Source organism: Danio rerio, chromosome 22 (assembly GCF_049306965.1).
Source record: "Danio rerio strain Tuebingen ecotype United States chromosome 22, GRCz12tu, whole genome shotgun sequence".
NCBI lineage: Eukaryota > Metazoa > Chordata > Actinopteri > Cypriniformes > Danionidae > Danio > Danio rerio.
This window is the reverse complement of record NC_133197.1, coordinates 6,115,453-6,136,446: the sequence shown is the minus strand read 5'-3', so window position 1 is coordinate 6,136,446 and position 20,994 is coordinate 6,115,453. Positions and strand designations below refer to the sequence as shown.

At 33.4% G+C, this 20,994-nt stretch overlaps 2 protein-coding genes across 21 annotated transcripts in view; one reads left to right on the top strand and one right to left on the bottom strand.

The window, feature by feature from the left end:
- LOC101884151 (uncharacterized) overlaps positions 1–20,994 on the top strand; it is a 48,761-nt gene that overhangs the window by 19,889 nt on the left and 7,878 nt on the right. For 8 of the 15 annotated variants that reach the window (XM_073937066.1, XM_073937069.1, XM_073937063.1 and 5 more), the window contains one exon: positions 2,079–2,274. In XM_073937066.1, coding sequence (XP_073793167.1) covers positions 2,079–2,143 — 65 coding nt within the window. In that variant the 3' untranslated portion in view covers positions 2,144–2,274. Of the gene's footprint in view, positions 1–2,078; positions 2,275–3,328; positions 3,367–3,864; positions 3,968–6,163; positions 6,261–6,953; positions 9,234–10,716; positions 10,765–11,033; positions 11,128–15,747; positions 18,637–20,994 lie in introns of those variants that run through there. The other 7 variants (XM_073937057.1, XM_073937059.1, XM_073937056.1 and 4 more) reach the window with 3 other exon arrangements.
- On the bottom strand, positions 11,699–19,759 carry si:dkey-222f2.7. 6 transcript variants are annotated; one of them, XM_073937074.1, is made up of 5 exons: positions 19,321–19,759; positions 17,037–17,363; positions 16,420–16,680; positions 12,555–12,650; positions 11,699–12,425 (listed from the first exon to the last, which is right to left on the bottom strand). In XM_073937074.1, the coding sequence occupies exons 1-5, from the start codon at positions 19,535–19,537 to the stop codon at positions 12,274–12,276; spliced, it is 1,053 nt and encodes a 350-aa protein (XP_073793175.1). In that variant the 5' UTR covers positions 19,538–19,759; the 3' UTR covers positions 11,699–12,273. The 6 variants fall into 6 exon arrangements, with proteins under 6 accessions (XP_073793175.1, XP_017208970.2, XP_073793176.1 ...); XM_017353481.4 differs by having other exon boundaries at positions 12,555–12,608; positions 19,321–19,738; XM_073937075.1 differs by having other exon boundaries at positions 12,555–12,608; positions 17,646–19,444.

The window sequence follows — 20,994 nt, the reverse complement described above, 5'->3', positions numbered from 1 at the left end:
AATGTATGATAATGAAATGATTTAATGGCTGTAATTCTCTATGGTTACAACTGAATTCGTTGCAAAAAACTGTAAAACATGAAATGATTAAAACATATGAGTACCCAGCTTAAATGTAAAATAAAGTTACCTGAGAGAGAGAGAAAGTGAGAGAGAGAGCCCCAAAGATAGCCTGATAGCATTAGAGAAGATCCAGAGCAGAGTTTACCGGCTATTTTGTCTCTTTTTTTGACCATGTGACCAAAGTCCAAATACTGAGACATACAAACTGACCAATCAATGTGTGACCACATCCCAAAACCTCCAAAGTCCACATATTAACCAGTCCTTGATCTAATCACTATCTGCCTTTGAAATCTGTATGGACCTTCTTGCTAAAAAAAAAAACATGTTTCGCTATTTAAACAAATGCATATGATAATACACATAATCAAACACAACTATGTAGATTGTAGGAATGTATATGAGAGAAATAAGAATGTGTTTTCAAGAAAAAATAAGCATGCTGCGCATTTTATGTTACTAGGCAACCATTGAATCAATTCATAAAGTCATGCAGCTCCAGATACAGTTGAAGTTGAATTATTATACCCCTTTTGATTTCTTTTTTTTTTTATATATATATTTTCCAAATGATCTTTAACAGAGCAAGGGAATTTTCTCAGTATGTCTGATAATATTTTTCTTCTGGAGAAAGTCTTATTTATTTTATTTGGGCTAGAATAAAAGCTATTTTTATTTTTTAAAAACATTTTAAGGACAAAATTATTAGCCCCTTAAAACAAATTTTTTTTTTGATAGTCTAAAGAAAAAAAACATCATTATTAAATAACTTGCCTAATTACCCTAAACTGCCTAGTCACCCTAATTAACCTAGTTAAGCCTTTAAATGTCACTTTAAGCTGTATAGAAGTGTCTAAAATGAATTACCCATGGCCAATTTATTGTAAAATAGTTTGGTATATTTATTTTCGGCCCACAGTTATATATATATATATATATATATATATATATATATATATATATATATATATATATATATATATATATATACAGTTGAAGTCGGATTTATTAGCCCCCTTTTGATTTTTTTTTTTTCTCTTTTTAGTTTTCCCAAATGATGTTTAACAGAGCAAGGAAATTTTCACAGTATGTCTGATAATATTTTTTCTTCTGGAGGAAGTCTTATTTGTTTTATTTCGGTTAGAATAAAAGCAGTTTAATTTTTTTTTAAAAAACAATTTTGGGACAAAATTATTAGCCCCTTTAAGCTAATTTTTTTTTCCGATAGTCTACAGAACAAACCATCGTTTTTCAATTACTTGCCTTATTACCCTAACCTGCCTAGTTCACCTTATTAACCTAGTTAAGCCTTTAAATGTCACTTTAAACTGTACAGAAGTGTCTTGAAAAATATCAAGTAAAATATTATTTACTGTCATCATGACAAACATAAAATATATCAGTTATTAGAAATAGGTTTCTAAAACTATTATGCTTAGAAATGTGCTGAAACAATCTTCCCTCTATTAAACAGAAATTTGGGAAAAAAATAAACAGGGGCGCTAATAAGTCAGGGGGGCTAATAATTCTGACTTCAACTGTATATATATATATATATATATATATATATATATATATATATATATATATATATATATATATTTTTTTTTTTTTTTTTATTATTATTTTTTTTTATTATTATTTTTTTAATGATGTTTAACAGAGCATTAAAAATTTCTCAGTATGACTGATAACATTTTATTTCTGGGGAAAGTCTCATTTGTTTTATTTTGGCTAGAATAAAATCAGTTTAATTTTTTTTAAAGCCTTTTAAGGACAAGATTATTAGCCCCTTTAAGCTATATATATTTTTTTCGATAGTCTCCAGGACAGGACAAACCACTGATATACTTACGTTATTACCCTAACCTGCCTAATTAACCTAGTTAAGCCTTTAAATGTCACTTTAAGTTGTATAGAAGTGTCTTGAAAATATCTAGTCAAATATGTAGTCTTCTGTGTCTTATAATTTGTATTTGTATTTATTCTTTATTTTTAATCTGATGTTTTATCAGGTCCCTCTGCAAGCAAAAGAAATACGACAGAGGACATGGGAATACTTTTAACAGAATTACATTAAACAGCTCATACATCATAACTCAGAATGAAACAAACTCGTATTTCTCATGTGAGCAACTAAAACCTCCAGGAGCTGCTGGGTTTAAAATGTAGAATATTGTTGTTGTATGATATAATGTAAAATAATGTTGTTGTAAATATATTGTAAAATAACATTGCTGTAATGTTGTTGTGTATAAAATATAACTGAGAAGAGTAAAATTGGGATCTATGTAACTGTTGCATGACATTTTCATTGCTTTGATCATCTTTTACTGCAAGAATATCAAAGTTGTGCCTTTACATTTTGTATAATCTGAATCTTATCAATCTGTCTCTTAAATCAGGTGTAATTAATACTTAATACTGATTATTAATCTCTGTTTTGACATTATTATTATGCATTTATTTATTCATTTTATTATTAAAGCGTCCTCTAGAGTCTTTTTTTATTTGCTGTCTGGAGCTGTAATCGTCTGATACTGTTAAAGACATCAATGAAAACAATAAAAAGTCAGTTTTTATACAAAGAGCTTGTATAAATGTAACACTGTGTTTAAACTCATAATAAGTCAATCTCAATTAACCTAAAAATAATAATTTTATAATAATAAATAAATAAAATTATGTACATTAAAAAGAGGGAGGACAATATACAGTATATATATATATATATATATATATGTATATATATATATATATATATATATATATATATATATATATATATATATATATATATATATATATATATATATATATATATATATATATAACAATTGTATATATATATCATACAATTGACTTAAGAAGTAAACCTTAAAAAAATCTGAAAACGTTTAAAATCTCTAGTACTTACCGAATTTCATTCTTATCAGGAGTCAAAATGTAATAATGATTAATTTTCCGCCTGTGAATTTAGTATGAATATGAATATTCAGAAATTTTTTAAGCATCAGATTTTAAGATTTCAGGGAGAGTTGTTTTGACACTCGTCCTCAAGGTGGCGCTCCAACACCAGCATCTTCAGTTCTCCAGGCGCGTCACCTGCTGGTATTATAAGTTTCCATTGATCTCTCCTGTTGCAGCTAAATGTTTTTTTAAAAACAGAAAAAACAGAAATGTTTTTTTTTTTTATTTGTCTTATATATAAACAAATGTTTTAAATTAAAAGTGTTAACTTTTTTATTTGTTTGTTTGTTTACAGTGACAAGCCATTTAACAGAACGTGAAGCCATCGGCATTGTGAGTAATAAGCAATCAAATGTCTAGGAACAGAAAACATGTTTATCCTTTTCCAAGACATAAGCTTGATATATATATATATATATATATATATATATATATATATATATATATATATATATATATATATATATATATATATATATATATATATATATACGTTTATATATATACATATATATAAAAAAAATTTCAACGTACTGAATCCTAAGCAAAAATGTTATTAGGTATATGATATAAAATATATGATGTAATATATTAACCAATCATCGGATAACATCATATTGTCATGTTTACAAATTAGCTTGATGTTTATCATAAACATTTTTTTTTAATCTTACTTATTTAGAAAAGAAGAAATATACGAAAACAAATTCAGGATTGAATCTGTAAAGAACAGCGATGCAGTTATATGCAAGTACAGTCTGAAATACTTGTACAGAGGATGACAAAAATAATGAAAAAATAAAATAAGGGGAAGTTTTTTTTTTCTTTTAGGTTACTGTAGATCTGGCGTCACTAATTAGAAGAACGACAGCAGCCGCAGCAGCCACGCCCACAAGAGCAGTGACGACCAATCAGATCACATCAACTTCTAGAGGTATGTGCTCTAGTCAGAGGTGTACATTATTGAACATACAGTAGTCATCATTTAAAATGGACCAAAAAGGTAAAGTCTTAAGACAAGAGTGACTGTTCAATAGTTGTAGGATGAAAGGTTTTGGTCCACTTGACCACTTTAGATGCTTGTTTTCTATAAACTCTTTCTCTGAAGAAAAACTTTGTACTTTTGAGTGTGACTGTCACTGTTAACATCCTCTACAATTCATTTGGTTTAATATTTTTCTTTTTTGGAGATGAAGTAGCACATCCCAACTACCCCAAACAGTTTTGGTTCCCTAAACGTTCTGATAACGTTCACAAGTTTTCAAATTTTTACAATGTAAATAGACCATTCCCTTTGTTTTGATTTGTTTTTAACCCTGGTATTTACAGGAATAAAGACTAATTTTATTTAGTAAAATTATGTTCTTTTTAGCAAAATTGATATAGAAGACTATATCAAGTTCAACTGTGCGGTTATTAAAACTGTTTATCTATCAGTAAATCCTATGCACTATGTTCTTACACTCTTACACACTCAACAGCATACTATATGAATTTAGTAATGTCCCAAATGTACCATTCATTTATTTTATTTTCGGCTTAGTCCCTTTATTAATCTGGGGTCACCACAGCGGAATGAACCGCCAACTTATCCAATTTGTTGGATGGGGATGATTGGGAGGCCATGATGAGTAAGGGCCAATGGACATAATTTGGCTAGGACACCAAGGTTACACCCCTACTCTTTACGAGAAGTGCCATGGGATTTTTAATGACCACAGAGAGCCAGGTTTAATTTATCATTCGAAAGACGGTGCTCACCGACAATATAGTGTCCCCTTCTCTTTTTTTGGACATAAATTACTGCTAGATAAATAGCTACATTTGTGAAACCATTGGGAGGCAGGATAATCAGTCATGTAGGAGAATGTTGCTGCTTGCATAATCCAAAATAAATTAATCCACCGTAATTGTCCGATAGCTCTGCCCCTTATCCTTCGTTGAGTGTGTAAAGTGCTGTGTCATCGTTCTAGCTTGCATCTAAAATTGATTTACTGTGAAATATATATTTTAAAAAACGTCAATGATGAAGCTGCTCAGTGTTTCACAGCAGCAAACACAGCCTCCTGTTTGACTCCCTGATGGAAAAAGCAAAAAAAAGTGCAATCAAAATAATTTGTCATGTCCTGAGTTTCATTTACACACATATTTTTTACACCCAAGTCCATGTTTTTGGATCCTTATTTTTTGATCCCCCATTTTAAAGTCGAGACTATAAAATTTTCTTACCTATTCCAGTGCTTCTCTTTTGAAGAACATCGGTTCATCATAAATGACTTCATTTTCTTCTTCATGAGACTGAACTTTTCCTGTAATAATTGATTAAAAACATGTCTTATATTAGTTTCAGGGTTTGCACGGGTGCTGGAAATCCTGGAAAATGCTTAGTGGTTTCAAGGTCAGAAAAGTGCTTGGATTTAAGTGCTTGAACCTGCTTGAATTTGAAATTGCATGGCTCGAAATTGCGACCGTTTAGGTTGCATATGCGCCCGAAATTGTATCTATGCAAGCTCAAAATATATTTGGAGGCGTTTATGCGAGTGCATAAAATTATCGCCGTGCGACCAGTTTTCACTGCTGCAGTTTAAGTTGAAAAATTGTGTTTATATTGTGTTTTTTTAAATGGCGCAATGGATTTAAATGCGAAAAAGTGCATACAGCATATACTGTATAAACGTAATTTGTCATGGTTGTTAGGTGCTGGAAAAGCATAAAATGCACCATGAAAGTGCTTGAAAAGTTTTGGAAATTGAAGTTGGAAAAGGTGTAAGATCCCTGTAGTGTGTGTGTATGTATGTATATATATATATATATATATATATATATATATATATATATATATATATATATATATATATATATATATATATATATATATATATATATATGTATGTATGTATGTATGTATGTATGTGCTTTATTGTTTTAAGTGTATTGTTAATAGGGTTGGGTACAGTTTGTTTGTTTTTATTTTACCCTACGTGTCATATCGATACTTTTTAAACAGTTCCATTGCCAATATTTTGTTCTCCATAATGGTTAAATATGTTTCAATACCCAACCCTTATTGTTAAAAAGTGTTAGTATCTAATGCTTGCCTTTGTGGTGTGTTTTTCTGTGTTTCCTGCAGATGCAGAAAATCCCAATCGCAACTACCAGAAACAACAGCGATCCAGCAGCAGCAGAAATCAGCATGATCAGAGAGTCTGGAGGATGAAAATGAGAATGTAGGTATAACGAGAGTCTTAATTATCAACCATTTAAAGCAATTAAAAATGCAAGTGAAAGTAAAAGAAAAAGTGAATGTAATAATGGAAATATGTGGGTCAAAAGTGTTAATTATCAATCATTTACAGTGGTTGAAAGTGAAAGTGGAAGTAAAAGAGAAAATGTGAATGTAATAGTGGTAATAGTAATACCAGAGGATTATAACGTGGGTCAAAAGTTTTAATTATCAATCATTTAAAGTGATTGAAAGTGACAGTAAAAGAGAAAAATTATTGTAATAGGAGTAATAGTAATGTGGGTCAAAAGTTTTAATTATCAATCATTTAAAGTGAATCAAAAGTGAAATTGAAAGTAAAAGAGAAAGTGGATATTACAGTGAAAGTGAAAGTAAAAGTGTGCGATCTCCAATGAATAACAGTGCAGTTGAATTCAAGCTCTGTACCTCCTCAAGTTCTGTTACAATTCATTGAGATATTCAGCAGAAATGCAATATTAGTTCAAAATCTGACATTTAACACGTACTTGGGCACACTTGACAGAGTTCGGGGTTGGTGAGATGTGTAGTCCGGTTGGTGAATGAATAAGCCACCACACAGCTGTAAGAACCGTTTAGACAGTCCAGTTGTAAAAAGAGACTGATTTTGTGCCCCGACACTCTGATTCTGGACAATAAACTGTTTCCTTTGTACCAGGAGAGACTCACAGCGCTCACATTCACCACTGAACACAGCAACATGCATGTGGATGCTGATGAGGATGATGAAGGGTTTAATGGAGAGTCTTTGCTGATGACAGGAACAGGCAGACGAGCTGAAATGAAGGATCATTAAAAAAATAGGCAATAAATGAGAGTAAAGTGGTCCCTTTTAATGTACATAGTAAACACACACTCTGACCTAATGTGGCAAAATTGGCAAACACATTTTTTTTCAGAAATCTTTTCAAACAAAATGTTTTTGGAGCTTCATATGATTACAGTTGAACCACTGAATATGCATGAAATGTTTTTGGTTTCTTTTCTGGACATTGAATGTCTCGTGTCCTCATATCTCAGGGGTTTGAAATGACATGAGGTAAGTAATAAATAGCTGATTATTAATTTTTGGGTGAACTTATACAGATCCAGTATCCTTTGATATGAATAAAACTGTGGAATGCAAACGCCAAACCAGAAATCCAGTCTAGAAAGGCAGCATTGCTAAAATGTTGGCATATTTTTTGCTAAAAAAATTGCAAGGCATTACTTTTAAAACTAACTTTTCTGATCACTCCCAAAGGTTTGCAGATATATCGCGATATGCATCTAAAATAATGAAGTCAAAATATTTGTGAACTATTATAGTCAAAATTTGTACAGCAGTAAACACGGAAAATGACAATCAAATCATTGACTCACCATAAACAGAGATATTGAGTTTGGGGATGGTTTTTCCGCTTAACTCATAAACTCCAGCATCTGTATTTCTGATGTTTGTGATCGTAAGTGATCCAGTTTTATTGCTCAGCTTCAGTCTGTCTCTGAATCCCTCAGAAACATCCTGTGTTGAGTAGCTTACAGTCCCATTGTTGATTTCAGCTATGAGAGATTTATTAGGTCCAAACCGCCAGTTTATATCTTCATCTGCCTGAAGTTGAGTATCGGTGTGTAAAGTGACCGAATCTCCCTCCATCACTGGAACTGACTTTATTGTATCACAAAACACACCTGCAGAGCAGAGACATTGGGATAGCATTAATGCGTTTGCACCTATATAATTTGAATAGCTTTATGTAATGCATTTTCTGAATAATTAATGTTCCAATGCTCTGGATGTATCATTGAGGTGAGACTCGAATCCTTATTAGACCCCAGTTTAATAAACAACAGAAATAGATTCATAAAATCATTAAGGACTTACCAACCAGATGATAAAAGAACAAACAGTTAAAGAGAACCAGGTTTAACATTTTCTTTAACAGTTCGGGGGTCTGCGATCATAAGATTACAATCATCTGTTGGCAGAAAGTACTTCAGTCTGAGTTAGTGTGGGTGGGTGTGTGTGAGAGAGAGAGAGAGAGAGACATTTTGTGCACAAAAAGAGTCTGAATTGTTTTATACACATTAATCTTGAACAAACAAACAATAAATCTCAACCTAATACAGTTTAAAGCAAAGCAAATCTGTTTCAACTCAATCAGTTTAAGTTCAATACAATCTAAATTTGAGTTCATGTAACTTGTTTCTTGTCTTTATTAATATTTGGGTGAAAGTATCTCGGATATCAGTTTTAAAGGGATAGTTTGTCCACTGTTTACTCTTCCTCAAGTGATTCAGGACCTTTATGAGCTTCTTTATTTTGTTAAACACAAACTAAGATATTTTGACGAATGCTGAAAAACTGCAAACATTGACTTCCATAGTAGGAAATACAATTACAATAAAAGTCAATGGTTGCAGGTTTCCAACATTTTTCAAAAGATCTTCTGTTGTGTTTAACAGAAGAAAATAACTTAAACAAGTAAAGGGTTAATAAATGATGAGAGAATTGTATTTTTTGGCACATCATTGTATTGTATGAACCTGGAAAAAATTTCAGTGTAATTGTATTTCAAACATTTGCTAAACAGTAGACGGCTTTAGTCACGACTTTTCCACCAGAGTATAGGGACTGATAAAATTTTTAAAGTGGGTCACAGATGCTTTATTTTGATAAAGCATCCGTTGCTTTGTTTGATATTAAGATAAGTGTAGTGGTTTGTTGAGGGCAAGAGACGATGAAACCACAGAAAGAATGTAGAAACAACAGAGAGAGAGAAAATAACAGCTAATAACAGCTAACCAGTCAGTGCTGAGCATGAAGTCAGGATGACAGAGTAAACACTAGCCATGTTTACATCCACATGTTTTTATGTCCAGTTAGGAATGCTGCATAAAAAATGCTAGACGGAAACCAAAATAAGCATAAATTCTTAAAATGTGCATAAAAACGTGCAAAATTAAGAAGAAAAAAACTTTCAACTTTTTGGTTGTATTATCTAATCTCCGATCGTATGTCTTGGACACTTGGGTAAAGAGAGGGGCGGAGTCAATTAATCACCACCACAATCTTCTAAAATCTCCCCTTTTCAGCATGCACTTGATCACGTCACATGATTTATCAGCAAAGAGCAACTAAACCAAGCTTGCGATTGTACAGTACTTGTTAGATACTACAAAAATCTAAAAAAATTGTGTAAAGCAAACCCGATATGTAATAGAAAAAGCTAGAGGATGACTTTTAAAATAAATTAACTTTGTTTTACACTACATGTGCTACACCTGTACTTACAGACAGTGTTGGGTAAAGTTACTTTTAAAAGTAATATATTACAATCTTAAGGTTATCTTGATCATTAAAAAAATGCAAAAATAACATACTTTCAGATAACTTTCCTTAAATCTGTAACACATTAACTTGTTTTTATAAAGGGATTTAAGCTTGTATTAGATTACTTTTAAAAGTAACTTTAACCAACACTGTTTACAGTACAGGAAGTTCTGGGTTATATAAGCAAACATGTGTTAAGGTTATAGTTTCAGGTGTAGTTAGAGTACCTACTCTTTCTTAGTTTATATGAGTACATATACAGTTTAAAACAGGTTTGTTCTAAAACAAATTTTGGGTCAGAATCAGACAAAATCGTTTTGTTAATATAAAAATTATTGTTTTTATTAAAAGAAAGTGCTATAAATCTACTTAAATTAAAGTGTATAGAGGCAGATTGGTGCCGTCTGGTGGAAATAACCAAATGAAATCATCTGCAAAACTAATAAATAGCCTTAAATTATTTATAAATAAACTGTGTTTATAAGCTCCACTCTGAACGCTGTATATTTATTTTATTTTATTTTATTTTATTTTTTTATTAAACAGTAAATTATTACAGCATAACGAAACATTAGGAACTATATAAGGAACATATAGATGCCAGGGGGATAAACCAGTAAAGAAGGGGGAAAAAATACAATAAATTGAATAAGAGATACATATAACGTAAAGCTTAAAATAAAAATACAATATTAGGACGCTGTATATTTTATAACGAAGATAAAGAATCAGTAATGATGTCACAAAGACGAACTCTGTGATTCTCTTCTCTGACCAGCAGAGGGCGCCCTCACCTGAACATTGACTGTCTCATCACTCACTCTTCACTACATTTCCCATCATTTCTGTACCTGCACTGATTACCGGTCCAGCTGAGAACTATCCACTGTCTATTTTGCATACTGTTTGTACTCACACGTTGCAAAGTCTTGCTCTTCTGTTGTTGACAATTCAGAGCCGTTATATTCTGTTTTGCCTTCCTGTTGTGAGCCTTCCCACTGTTTGTGATAGTTTGCTGCCGGCCTTTGGACTGTTTGTTTGAATTTTAGACATTGATTGTTTGACCATAGCCTGTTGTTTGAATACAATCTTGCTTATCCTGCTTCAGTTTACGCCGACCTCTGACCACGCCTGCAAATGAATCCCAATCCTTGTGGTGAGTCGTTACAAATAAGTAATACTTAAAAACAACTCATGTCTTATAAAACATTTTATATTACAAAGCTAATATAACTTCAGCCTCTTTACAGGGATTTCACTCAATTTAGACAAAATATTTACAAGTTTATATGCATTTTAAATTTCATTTTGAATCTGTAAAAAACTAGAATAGAGTTATATGCAAGTACAATTTGAAATATTTGTACAGAGGATGACAAAAATGATGACAAAATAAAATAAGGGGATTTTTTTTCCCTCTTTAAGGCTGGTGTAGATCTGACTTCACAAACCAGATAAACAACAGCAGCCACGCCCACCAGAGCAGTGTCCACCAATCAGATCACCACAGCTTCTAGAGGTAAGCACTCTGGTCAGAGTCATCAGAGACAGTAGTCGAAGTGGACCAAAAAAGGAAAGTCTTAAGACAAGAGTGGGTGTTGTTCAATAGTTTTAATACAACTTTAATGAAAGGTTTTGGTCCACTTGACCCCTGTAAACTCTTTCTCTGAAGAAAAACTTTGTACTTTTAAGTGTGAGTTCTCACCGTTAACATCCTCTATGTTTCATTTGGTTAAATATTTTCTGTTTTGGAGGTTAAATAGCACATCACAACTGTCTCAAACAGTTTTTGGTTCCCTGAACGTTCTGATAACGTTAGTTTATGGTTCTCTGATGTTTAGACAAGTTATTATATGTTTGCTTCATGTAAACAGAACATTGCCTTTAGCTTTTTTTAACCTTGGTACTTACAGAAACAAAGACACATTTATTTGGTAAAATTATGTTCTTTTAAGCAACATTTTAAGTTTTTTTTTATTAAAAGAAGATAAAATCAAGTTCAGTTGTGCGGCTGTTTAACTTTTAAGCTATCAGTAAATCCTTTAAATGTTACCAATCAAAACAGAACAAGACAACATTCACAAAATGTAACTAGCTTTGAATTTATAATGCAAAATTACATATACAATAATAACACACAAATTACTTACTATTACTTACTAGGCCAAAGGTAAACTGAAACATGCACATTACTTGCACACAAATGCAAATATTTTCATAATAGTTTAGCAATCAAATGTTACACAGGAATATTTCTGTTAAGACACACTTGAATCCAGTATCCATGTAAAGCATCGTCAAATGAAAGCTAAAACATAAGTTCACATATGAAAGTGAAAGTCAAATTAAAGCAGCACAAAAAAAAACAAAGTGTTGCCTCTTAGTGGAGAAACAAGGCACTTTATTAAACTGTGTAACATTCATTTAAAGGTCAAATATGTTTGTTTGTTTTTTTGTTTTTTTTTTGTGGCTCTTTTGGTTGCAAAGTTTGCAGACCCCTGCTCTAAAGAGTAAAAACATTAAGGAATTGTTGTTTTAAACACCAGATCAAATCATATCATATTTCATCACTTGGGGCTATGAATGATCAATCTAAAGTAACATTTCCTTCCATTAGTTATATTTCCATCTTAGCATAATAAAACTCTAACATGTGTCTTGATATTTATGATAAATCTCCCGTTTTGGTCATTGAAGCTCTTGTAGATCTGATGTCGTTGACCAGAAGAACAACAGCAGCCGCAGCAGCCACGCCCATCAGAGCAGTGACGAATAATCGGAGACCAACTTCAGCAGAACCCCAACCGCCGACGAGTTCTTAAAAACAATAATAAAATCAATTTAATTGCACTGCGTAAGGATAAAATAGCACCACAATTTTAAGCAGATGCTAATATCTGTCAGGAGCACATCAGCCTGAAAAATAATAATAATATTAATTCTAACCTGCATGTTTCTGGCAGAGTTCAGTGATATTAAGATGTTCACATTTTGAGGATTCTGTAGTAGGTAAAGGTGATGGTGAAGAATTAATAGTGGTGACTAAAAAACACAGATGTTTACAGTCAGTGTTGAGGGTGACAAATTACAAGTAATGCAAGTCACTTAAGTAATTATATTACTTTTCTAATGAAATGATTAATGCATTACCTACAAAAATTAAGTCATAATATTTGAGTTACTTTTTATTTTATTTAATTTTCAAAAACTCAAAAGTAATGTAGCACATTACTTACCATAAAAAGTAACTAAGTAACTTAACTACTTAATTATTTGGGGATTAACTCGATTTTGTAATGCTTTACTTTCTAAACTAACTTTCCCCGACACTGTTTAATGTCAGGGTTTCAACACACACATGATCAGGACAGATACTGACAGTCTTAGAAAACTGAGTGGTGCTTTATCAATTCAGAAATGAACATACTTTAAAGTTTTTGTTCACACAAATATGAAAATGATTAAATTTATTAACCTCATATCATTCCAAACCCCTGATATCTGTATTCATCTATAGGCAAATTAGAATATTTCAGGTGAAATCGGAGAGCTCCCTCATCCTCCATAGACAGCAGGATGTTCCAACTTATTTAAAGTCCAGAAAAATTCTCTTGTTAAGTAGTGATGTGCTATTGCGTTTTAACTTGTTTGGTCAATGATTGTTTTGAGTAATGTTTAATTTGTTTAGCATGTCTGCTGATGCTTATTGTAAGGCGACCTTGGGTGTCTAGAAAGGCGCCATTTATAAATAAAATTAAATTATTATAATTATTATGTATTGGTGATGTATGGAATGCTGCTCATTTGAATTGAGAAAATATTTGTTTATGACCACATTTTAGTCATATCACACATTAAAGTGAATTTTATATAAAATCATGGTGTACACAACAGATTCTGGACATGCTGCATCACAGACACCAATGATTTACCCATTTTTAAAAAAATTAATCCTTTCCTGGCCATTGGATTATGGGCATGGATATATATACTGTTTATTGCGATCATGATTTTTGTAAGTGTTTGTTATTACCATTTGTCAAATCTCCTCATACAGAGGACGTCACACTTAAGGGGATACCAAAAATAAAAAAAAACGAGCTTATCCCTATAATATTATCAAGCTATTGAAATACTTTTGTGCACACACAAACACAAATAACCACTTTATTCAGCAGTTTCTTCTCCTCAGTGTCAGTATTTAGGGTTTTGCACTTCTTCATTTTTGCACTTCCTTTAATTGCGCTCTTCTTTTCAGTGTATATACAGGCATTAACTGCACGATTTGTACTATTCTGAAACTGTACATTGGCTTTTTTTTCTTTCACTGATTACTTTTAATCATAATGTAGAAACATGCATTTTTTGTAAAGCTAATCTGAGGAGACATTTATAATGAAAAGGTGAAAGATTATTATTTCTGATTATCTTGACATTTAAATGACAACCACGCATAACATGAGCAATACAATCTGCAGTACTGTACACACAACTTTTATTATATATATCAGAAAACAGATGTTTTAATGTGTTATTTTAGTGTTGAACAGGCCCACACAAGGCCTCGTTTGTAGATCTAGAAGGAAATGTGCTTTGACTGCATGCTTGAAGGACAAACAGATAGAGGTAGTGGCTTTTACTGGCCTGTTTGTTGTTAAAAGTGTGAACACTGACTGTGTGTTTCAGCGAGTGTGTTGAAATTACTTCCACAATTTGACTTTGGACTTGAGAAACAGTTTGACTAAAAACACACAAACAGAATTTTATGATTGTTGTTTGTCAAAAAGAAGGTGTGAAATCTCAAGTATATTCACATACTGCATTATTTATCTGTAGTTTGATGTTCAGCTGAATATTGTCTGCTTCTCTCATGTCCACAGTTTGCATGCTAATGAAGTGACTCTGCTGAAGTGTTAGTTTCACCTAGGATAAAAGTATGTGTGAGAGGTTTCCGCTGATAATAACAACACTCTTTGGGCAGTCTGTCTTTCATTTTTTAAAGAAACAAATGAAGTTGGTTTGTGAAGATCAAAACAAGTAAATCATTTAACTCTTAAACATCTTTATGAACATTGTTGTCTTTTACCCTTTGTTAGTTTAAAATAAAATGATTTTCATGCAAACAATAAACTTTGTGAGTGTGAAAAACACCCTTTTGAGTCTCATGCACTACGGCCAGTTTGGATGTCTTTGGGCTGTGGGTGTTATGATCACCAGCGATATAGTGTTTATAGGTCACCAAAGGGCTACCCATCTGCCACTTAACCAAACTACATATCCCATCATGCACCTTGCTCACACACCATTCCTAGATCACTCCATGATTACACTAACACAGCTTAAGCTTGTGAGGACTAATGACTTATATACAATATATACAACACACTCATCTTTTGCTGAGTGTCTTTTCCCACATGAGCATTAAGCATCATCAGTGTCATTCCTTACTGTGTTTTTGACCTGTTTTGTTGTTCTTGTTGTTTTCCCACCTGTCCTGACCATTCATTCATTCATTAATTTTCTTGTCGGCTTAGTCCCTTTTTATTAATCCGCGGTCGCCACAGTGGAATGAACCGCCAACTTATCCAGCAAGTTTTTTACCTTCCAGTCGCAACCCATCTCTGGGAAACATCCACACACACACACTCATACACTACGGACAATCTAGCCTACCCAATTCACCTGTACCACATGTCTTTGGACTGTGGGGGAAACCGGAGCACCCGGTTTCATGCAAACTCCACACAGAAACAGCCGAGGTTCGAACCAGCAACCTTCTTGCTGTGAGGCGGCAGAACTACCTACTGCGCCACTGCCTCGCCCTGTCCTGACCATTTGTCTGTTCTAGCCACTCTCTTGGGTTGTCTGTATGCTCGGGTGTATTCCTGTATCAACCTTGGTTGTCTGACCATCCCTAAAAAAAGCTGTGTTTGGTCCTCGCCTCCGTTGTCTACTTTGTTACAAGATGTTGTAGAAGACTCAGCCACAAAATGAATCCAGCAGGACGTCTTGTCAGACTATCGCAAGGTTTTAATTCCCTTCGAGGACACGCAAGCAATTTTTTTTGGACATTGCAAATAACGCAACTCTCCTGGACTGTATATCCATTGATTTTTTTACATTTATTTTTTTATCACAGACTTCATGAAGACGGGGGAAGCCCACATGAGCATGGGGAGAACATGTGAACTCTGCACAGAAACATTGACTGGCCTAGTAAGGATTATAATCAGTGATGTTCTTGCTGTGACGCAACAGTGCTAATTACTGGGCCGCCGTGCCACCCAATCTAGGAAACAAGTCGATTCTTCAAGACGAAGATGACTGAGGTATGAAACTTTGGTTATTTATATTGAGTTAGGAATCATCTGATTGGTGACTCATGTGTTAGCTAATGCAGGACCAGCTGCGATCAATCATAAGCACCAATAATCCTCTCAAGAAGTTTATATATAAAGTTCACTTAGTACCACTATCACAGTAATGATCAGTCACGACGGGTGGATTTAAGTCTGATACTCTAATAATCCATATTATTTGCAAATATTTGAGAAATGTAGTGAAATTACAGACAGCTTCATTCTGTTCCTTGAGTTTAATTGTTTACGTGCTACTATACTTATACTTTAGCTTTTGTCCTTGTGCTGTCATTTGTTGCTAAATAACCAGTCAGATTGATTGCTCTCTTTAGCAACACAGATTCTACATGCTCATTCGAGCCAACAAGCTTCAATTTTAACCCAACAAGAGGCGACGTGTAGAAAACACCATTTAACACCAGAGTTTCTGAACTGACTAACATTTTACATACCTGGACATGGTTGACAGATTTCAGTGTTGGTGAGATGTGTGGTCTGTTTGGTATTTGAAATGTTCACCACACAACTATAGGAATCATCCAGACACTTCAGATCTAGATGCAGACTGCTACTGAGATCAGACACACTGATGCTGGAGAATACACTGTTTCCTTTGTACCAGGAGAGACTCACAGCGCTCACATTCACCACTGAACACAGCACTGAACAAGAGTTTGAGGATTCACTGGTGATGACAGGAACAGGCAGATGATCTGAAATGAAGTCAGATAAATTAGATATTAGGTCATTCCTAATTCTGGTTCCTTAAAAATAAAACAGAATATATATGCAATTTAGCTGAAATTCATTTAGGAATATTATTATTTAAACACAATGACCTCTTCGTCATTTGTGAAAAGTTAATTTGAGAACACCAGTTTGATTGAGTCTGTACACCCACACATTTTACAGCGCTGTATTTGCATTTGTTCCTGTTAGCTGGGACTGCGTCCATCAGGTTCTGTTTAAAACTGTGGCCTTGATGATCTCAGTCACTTGTAAGAGGATTATCTTTTGGTTTATTAACATGCTGTTAGACATTTTGAACAAATCTATAATCATGACTCACTGTATACATTAACACTGAATGTGCATTTGATCGCTGTCTGGCCACTGATGATTAGTTGATAAAGTCCAGAGTCTGCTGTTCTGGTGTTCATGATGGTCAGAGATCCAGTCTGATGATCCAGCTTCAGTCGGTCTCTGAATCCCACAGCATCACCATCAGATGTGGAGGAGATTCCAGCCTCTTTATTGATCCGAGCTATAGTTTTCTTTTCATGTCCAAAATTCCACTTTAACGCATCTTTTGCCTGTAGTCCAGTAACACCAGACTCCAGAGTGACTGGATCTCCCTCCATCACTGACTTCACTACACCTGAATCAGCAAACACACCTGAACAACACACAGCGTATATCAGTCACACTCTGACTTTCTGCATGAAGTAAAAAACAATTATAGTATAAAATTTACTGAGAATCAGTCATGATGTTCTAATTCACATACAGAGATTAAAGTAGTATAACTTTAATGTTAGTGTAGAAGTACTGACTGTGATTTTTATTTTTTATTTTTGTTTATCAATTTTCATAACAATAATTATATATGTATTTTGGGAAATGTTACTGTAAATATAGAGCTAGATTTTTGGCGCAAAAGGTAGTGCTGTCGCCTTACAACAAGAAGGTTGCTGGGTCGCTGGTTCGAGGCTTGGCTGGATCAGTTGTCGCTTCTGTGTGGAGTTTGCATGTTCTCCCTGCATTCGCGTGGGTTTCCTCCGAGTGCTCCGGTTTCCCCCACAGTCCAAAGACATGCGGTACAGATGAATTGGGTAGGCTAAATTGTCCGTTTTGTGTGTGTGTGTGTGTGTGTGTGTGTGTGTGTGTGTGTGTGTGTGTGTGTGTGTGTGTGTGTGTGTGTGTGTGTGTGTGTGTGTGTGTGTGTGTGTGAATGAGTGTGTGTGAATGTGTGTGGATGTTTCCCAGAGATGGGTTGCAGCTGGAAGGGCATCTGCTGCATAAAAACATGCTGGATAAGTTGGCGGTTTATTCTGCTGTGGCGACCCCGGATTAAAAAAAATAATAATCAAATAATTATATAGAAGGTCATTAGGATGTAAATATATGTTGACTTAACTTTAAAAAATTGATTTTATTTTTTTCATGGAAAAGTTTGAGCTTTACTTACTTATTTAGAAAAGTTCAACTTTTTTAACCATCAAATAAGTTCAGCTAACTTAATTCTTGAAGCTGAATTCGTGTAGATAAGTTCACTAAACTGCTAGCGAACTAAAGTGATTTTATTTATTTTTTACTAAACTTGTTGGTTTAGTTAGCTGAAATTTTCTAAATAAGTAAAACTCAAAAAATATTTTTTTTTACTGTGTATGCTTTTCTATACAAAACAAATCGTCAGTTTGTGCGACTGACTAAGAAAGTTAGTGGCACGTGCACAATCATAAAGTGTGAGTCTGGAGCCCTGGGGTCCGTTCTTCGTACCTCACTTAAATGGTCTAATGGTCTTTATTAAAACCTGAACTCGGAGATAATTGAGCCCAGGGCTCCCGCCTTGTCAATGAGCATGTAAGGGGTACGAGATCAGGTAGGTCTCGAGAGCTCTCCCTGGTAAAACAGGAAAGGGGGAGGTGGGGTGGAAGGGGGGATTCTTCAAAAAAAAAAAAGATGACGGAGTAATGCTAGACAGGCTATTAATAGTGAGTTTGGAATGATCCGATTGGCTCACAAATGATTAGCGATAAGAGACCAGTCAGCAATCATTCGTATCACCTGCTCCTCTCGAAATTAGTTTATAAAACTTCACTATGTCAGCCATCTTACACACCTCATTCAGACATTCAGCTTTTATTAAAAATGTTAACCTTGGTTGATTTATGCCCTTTCTTATCTGATTATGACCCTTGATTTATAAAGAATTAAACCGAAAGAAAATAAATTAATGAATAACCCAATTATAGACAGTATTAGTTTACACACATCTTTACACTGTTGAATCGAGAATGAGGAACAACTGTACGTGTTGCTCCATATACATCATATAAAACAGCCGGCCAACACTAAATTTTATCTAACCAAAAAGATAATCGAAAATTAAAGCTGTAAACATGAGACCATGTCCAAAAGCAGACTACATCTCTCTATAAGCTAAATAGATATACAGAATTATTTTACACGCATCTTTACACAGTTGACAACATGTAAACAAAAACTACATTTTAACTGACCAAATAGATATTTTAAATAAATTAGAGCTGTAAACATGAGCTCACATCTGAAACTATAGTACATCTCTCAAAATATTATAGTAGCATTCAATATATGTGTGTAAAACTTACCAACCAGGCAGGAAAAGCACAAACAGATGAAAACAAATGAGCAAAACATTTTCTTCCGCTGTCTGAAATAGTTTCCCTGAAGATGCTTGCAAAGACGATCTGAAAGTGCTGTAGAAAGTGGAGTGCATTTGAGAGAGAGAGAGAGAGAGAGATTCACTCTGTACAGTTCTGTATTTCCTTTTTTCACCATGGCTGCTGTAAACATTCTGTTAACCATGATTTTTTTTTTTCATTTAAATATATATATTTTAATGAAATGGTCATTAATCATATAAATGAAGAAAATAAAAATAAGATTTTAGGGGGATACATATGGCAGATCTGTGCAACAATAGGAAGTAAAAAAAAAGTAGAAAATCATTCTATTTCTTTACTATTTAAATGGTGAAACCAGCCTTCTCATTTGACTTTGTGTTGTGGGAAGTTGCCCCCTTCTTATAATTTCTTCTGCCTTATTACAAAAATCAGACCAATGTCTTAATCATGTGGCAAGAACACAGAGTAAACAAGCTGAGAAAACCAAGGATATTAATATAAGTCTGATTCAGTTCCTTTGAAAGAAGAAGAGCATCTAGGATGTGTTTACAGTAAATTAAGAAATCATTTGCATTTTTTTTTTTTTTTTGGAGTAAACTAATTATTTAACGTTCACAAAACCAAACTATTTACAGTATATTATATTTGTATTTGTTTCAACAAGTTTAGATATTTCTCTATATTTATGTAACAGTTATTTGTTAGGTTTACGATGATGGAAACTCTGAGGACAGTCAGCATTACTGCATTTGCATTTCTTATATATGATGACTAATCAGATCACAGCAGCTTCTAGAGGGATGCGCTTAGGCAGAGGTATACATTACTCAACGTACAGTAGTCAACATTTGAAGTGGACCAAAAAATAGTAAAGTCTTAAGACAAGAGTGGGTGTTCAATAGTTTTACTACAACTTTTATGAAAGGTTTTGGTCCCCTTGACCTCTGTAGATGCTTGTTTTCTAAACTCTTTCTCCGAAGAAAAACATTGTACTTTTAATTGTGAGTTGTCACTGTTAACATCCTCCACATTTTATTTAGTTAAATATTTTTCTATTTTGTAGAAGTAGCAGCACATCGCAACTGAACAGTTTTTGGTTCCCTGAATGTTTTGATAACGTTAGTTTATGTTGTTGTACTGTTGTTTAGACAAAACGTCACCTTAGAATTATCAGGTTCTATCTGACATTTTTTGTCAAAATTGAGTTATTGACATATTCTTATTAAATGACAATTTACATTATGGGATGTTGTTATACAAGTTGTTTACATTTTAAGACTTTTTATTTAAAAAACAAATGTTACACACACACTGTTTGCTATGGAATGCAAAAACTTTGAAGCTCAATATCTCAAAATGATTCAGAACACAGATAAAACCTTATAATTCAAAGGTGACGAAAAGTTATTACGAGTTTTCTTCATGTAAACAGAACATTCCCTTTTATTTTGTCTTGTTTTTCACCCTGGTGCTTACAGAAAAAAATACATTTATTTGTTAAAATGATGTTCTTTTGAGCAACATTTAAGCTTTTTGTTTTAGAGAAGATCAAATCAAGTTCAACTGTGCAACTTTTAAGCTCAGTAAATTCTTTAAATGTTTCCAATCAAAACAGAACAAGAAAACATTCACAAAATG

Excerpts from the sequence above, each read along its gene's own strand:
- si:dkey-222f2.7 (XM_073937074.1), bottom strand. The coding sequence starts at position 19,537 with ATGGTTAACAGAATGTTTACAGCAGCCATGGTGAAAAAAGGAAATACA. Across the intron at positions 17,364-19,320 it reads GTGCTTTTCCTGCCTGGTTG|GTGTGTTTGCTGATTCAGGT; the intron begins GTAAGTTTTACA and ends TGTGTTGTTCAG. Across the intron at positions 12,651-16,419 it reads AATCTGTCAACCATGTCCAG|TCACCACTATTAATTCTTCA; the intron begins GTATGTAAAATG and ends TGTGTTTTTTAG.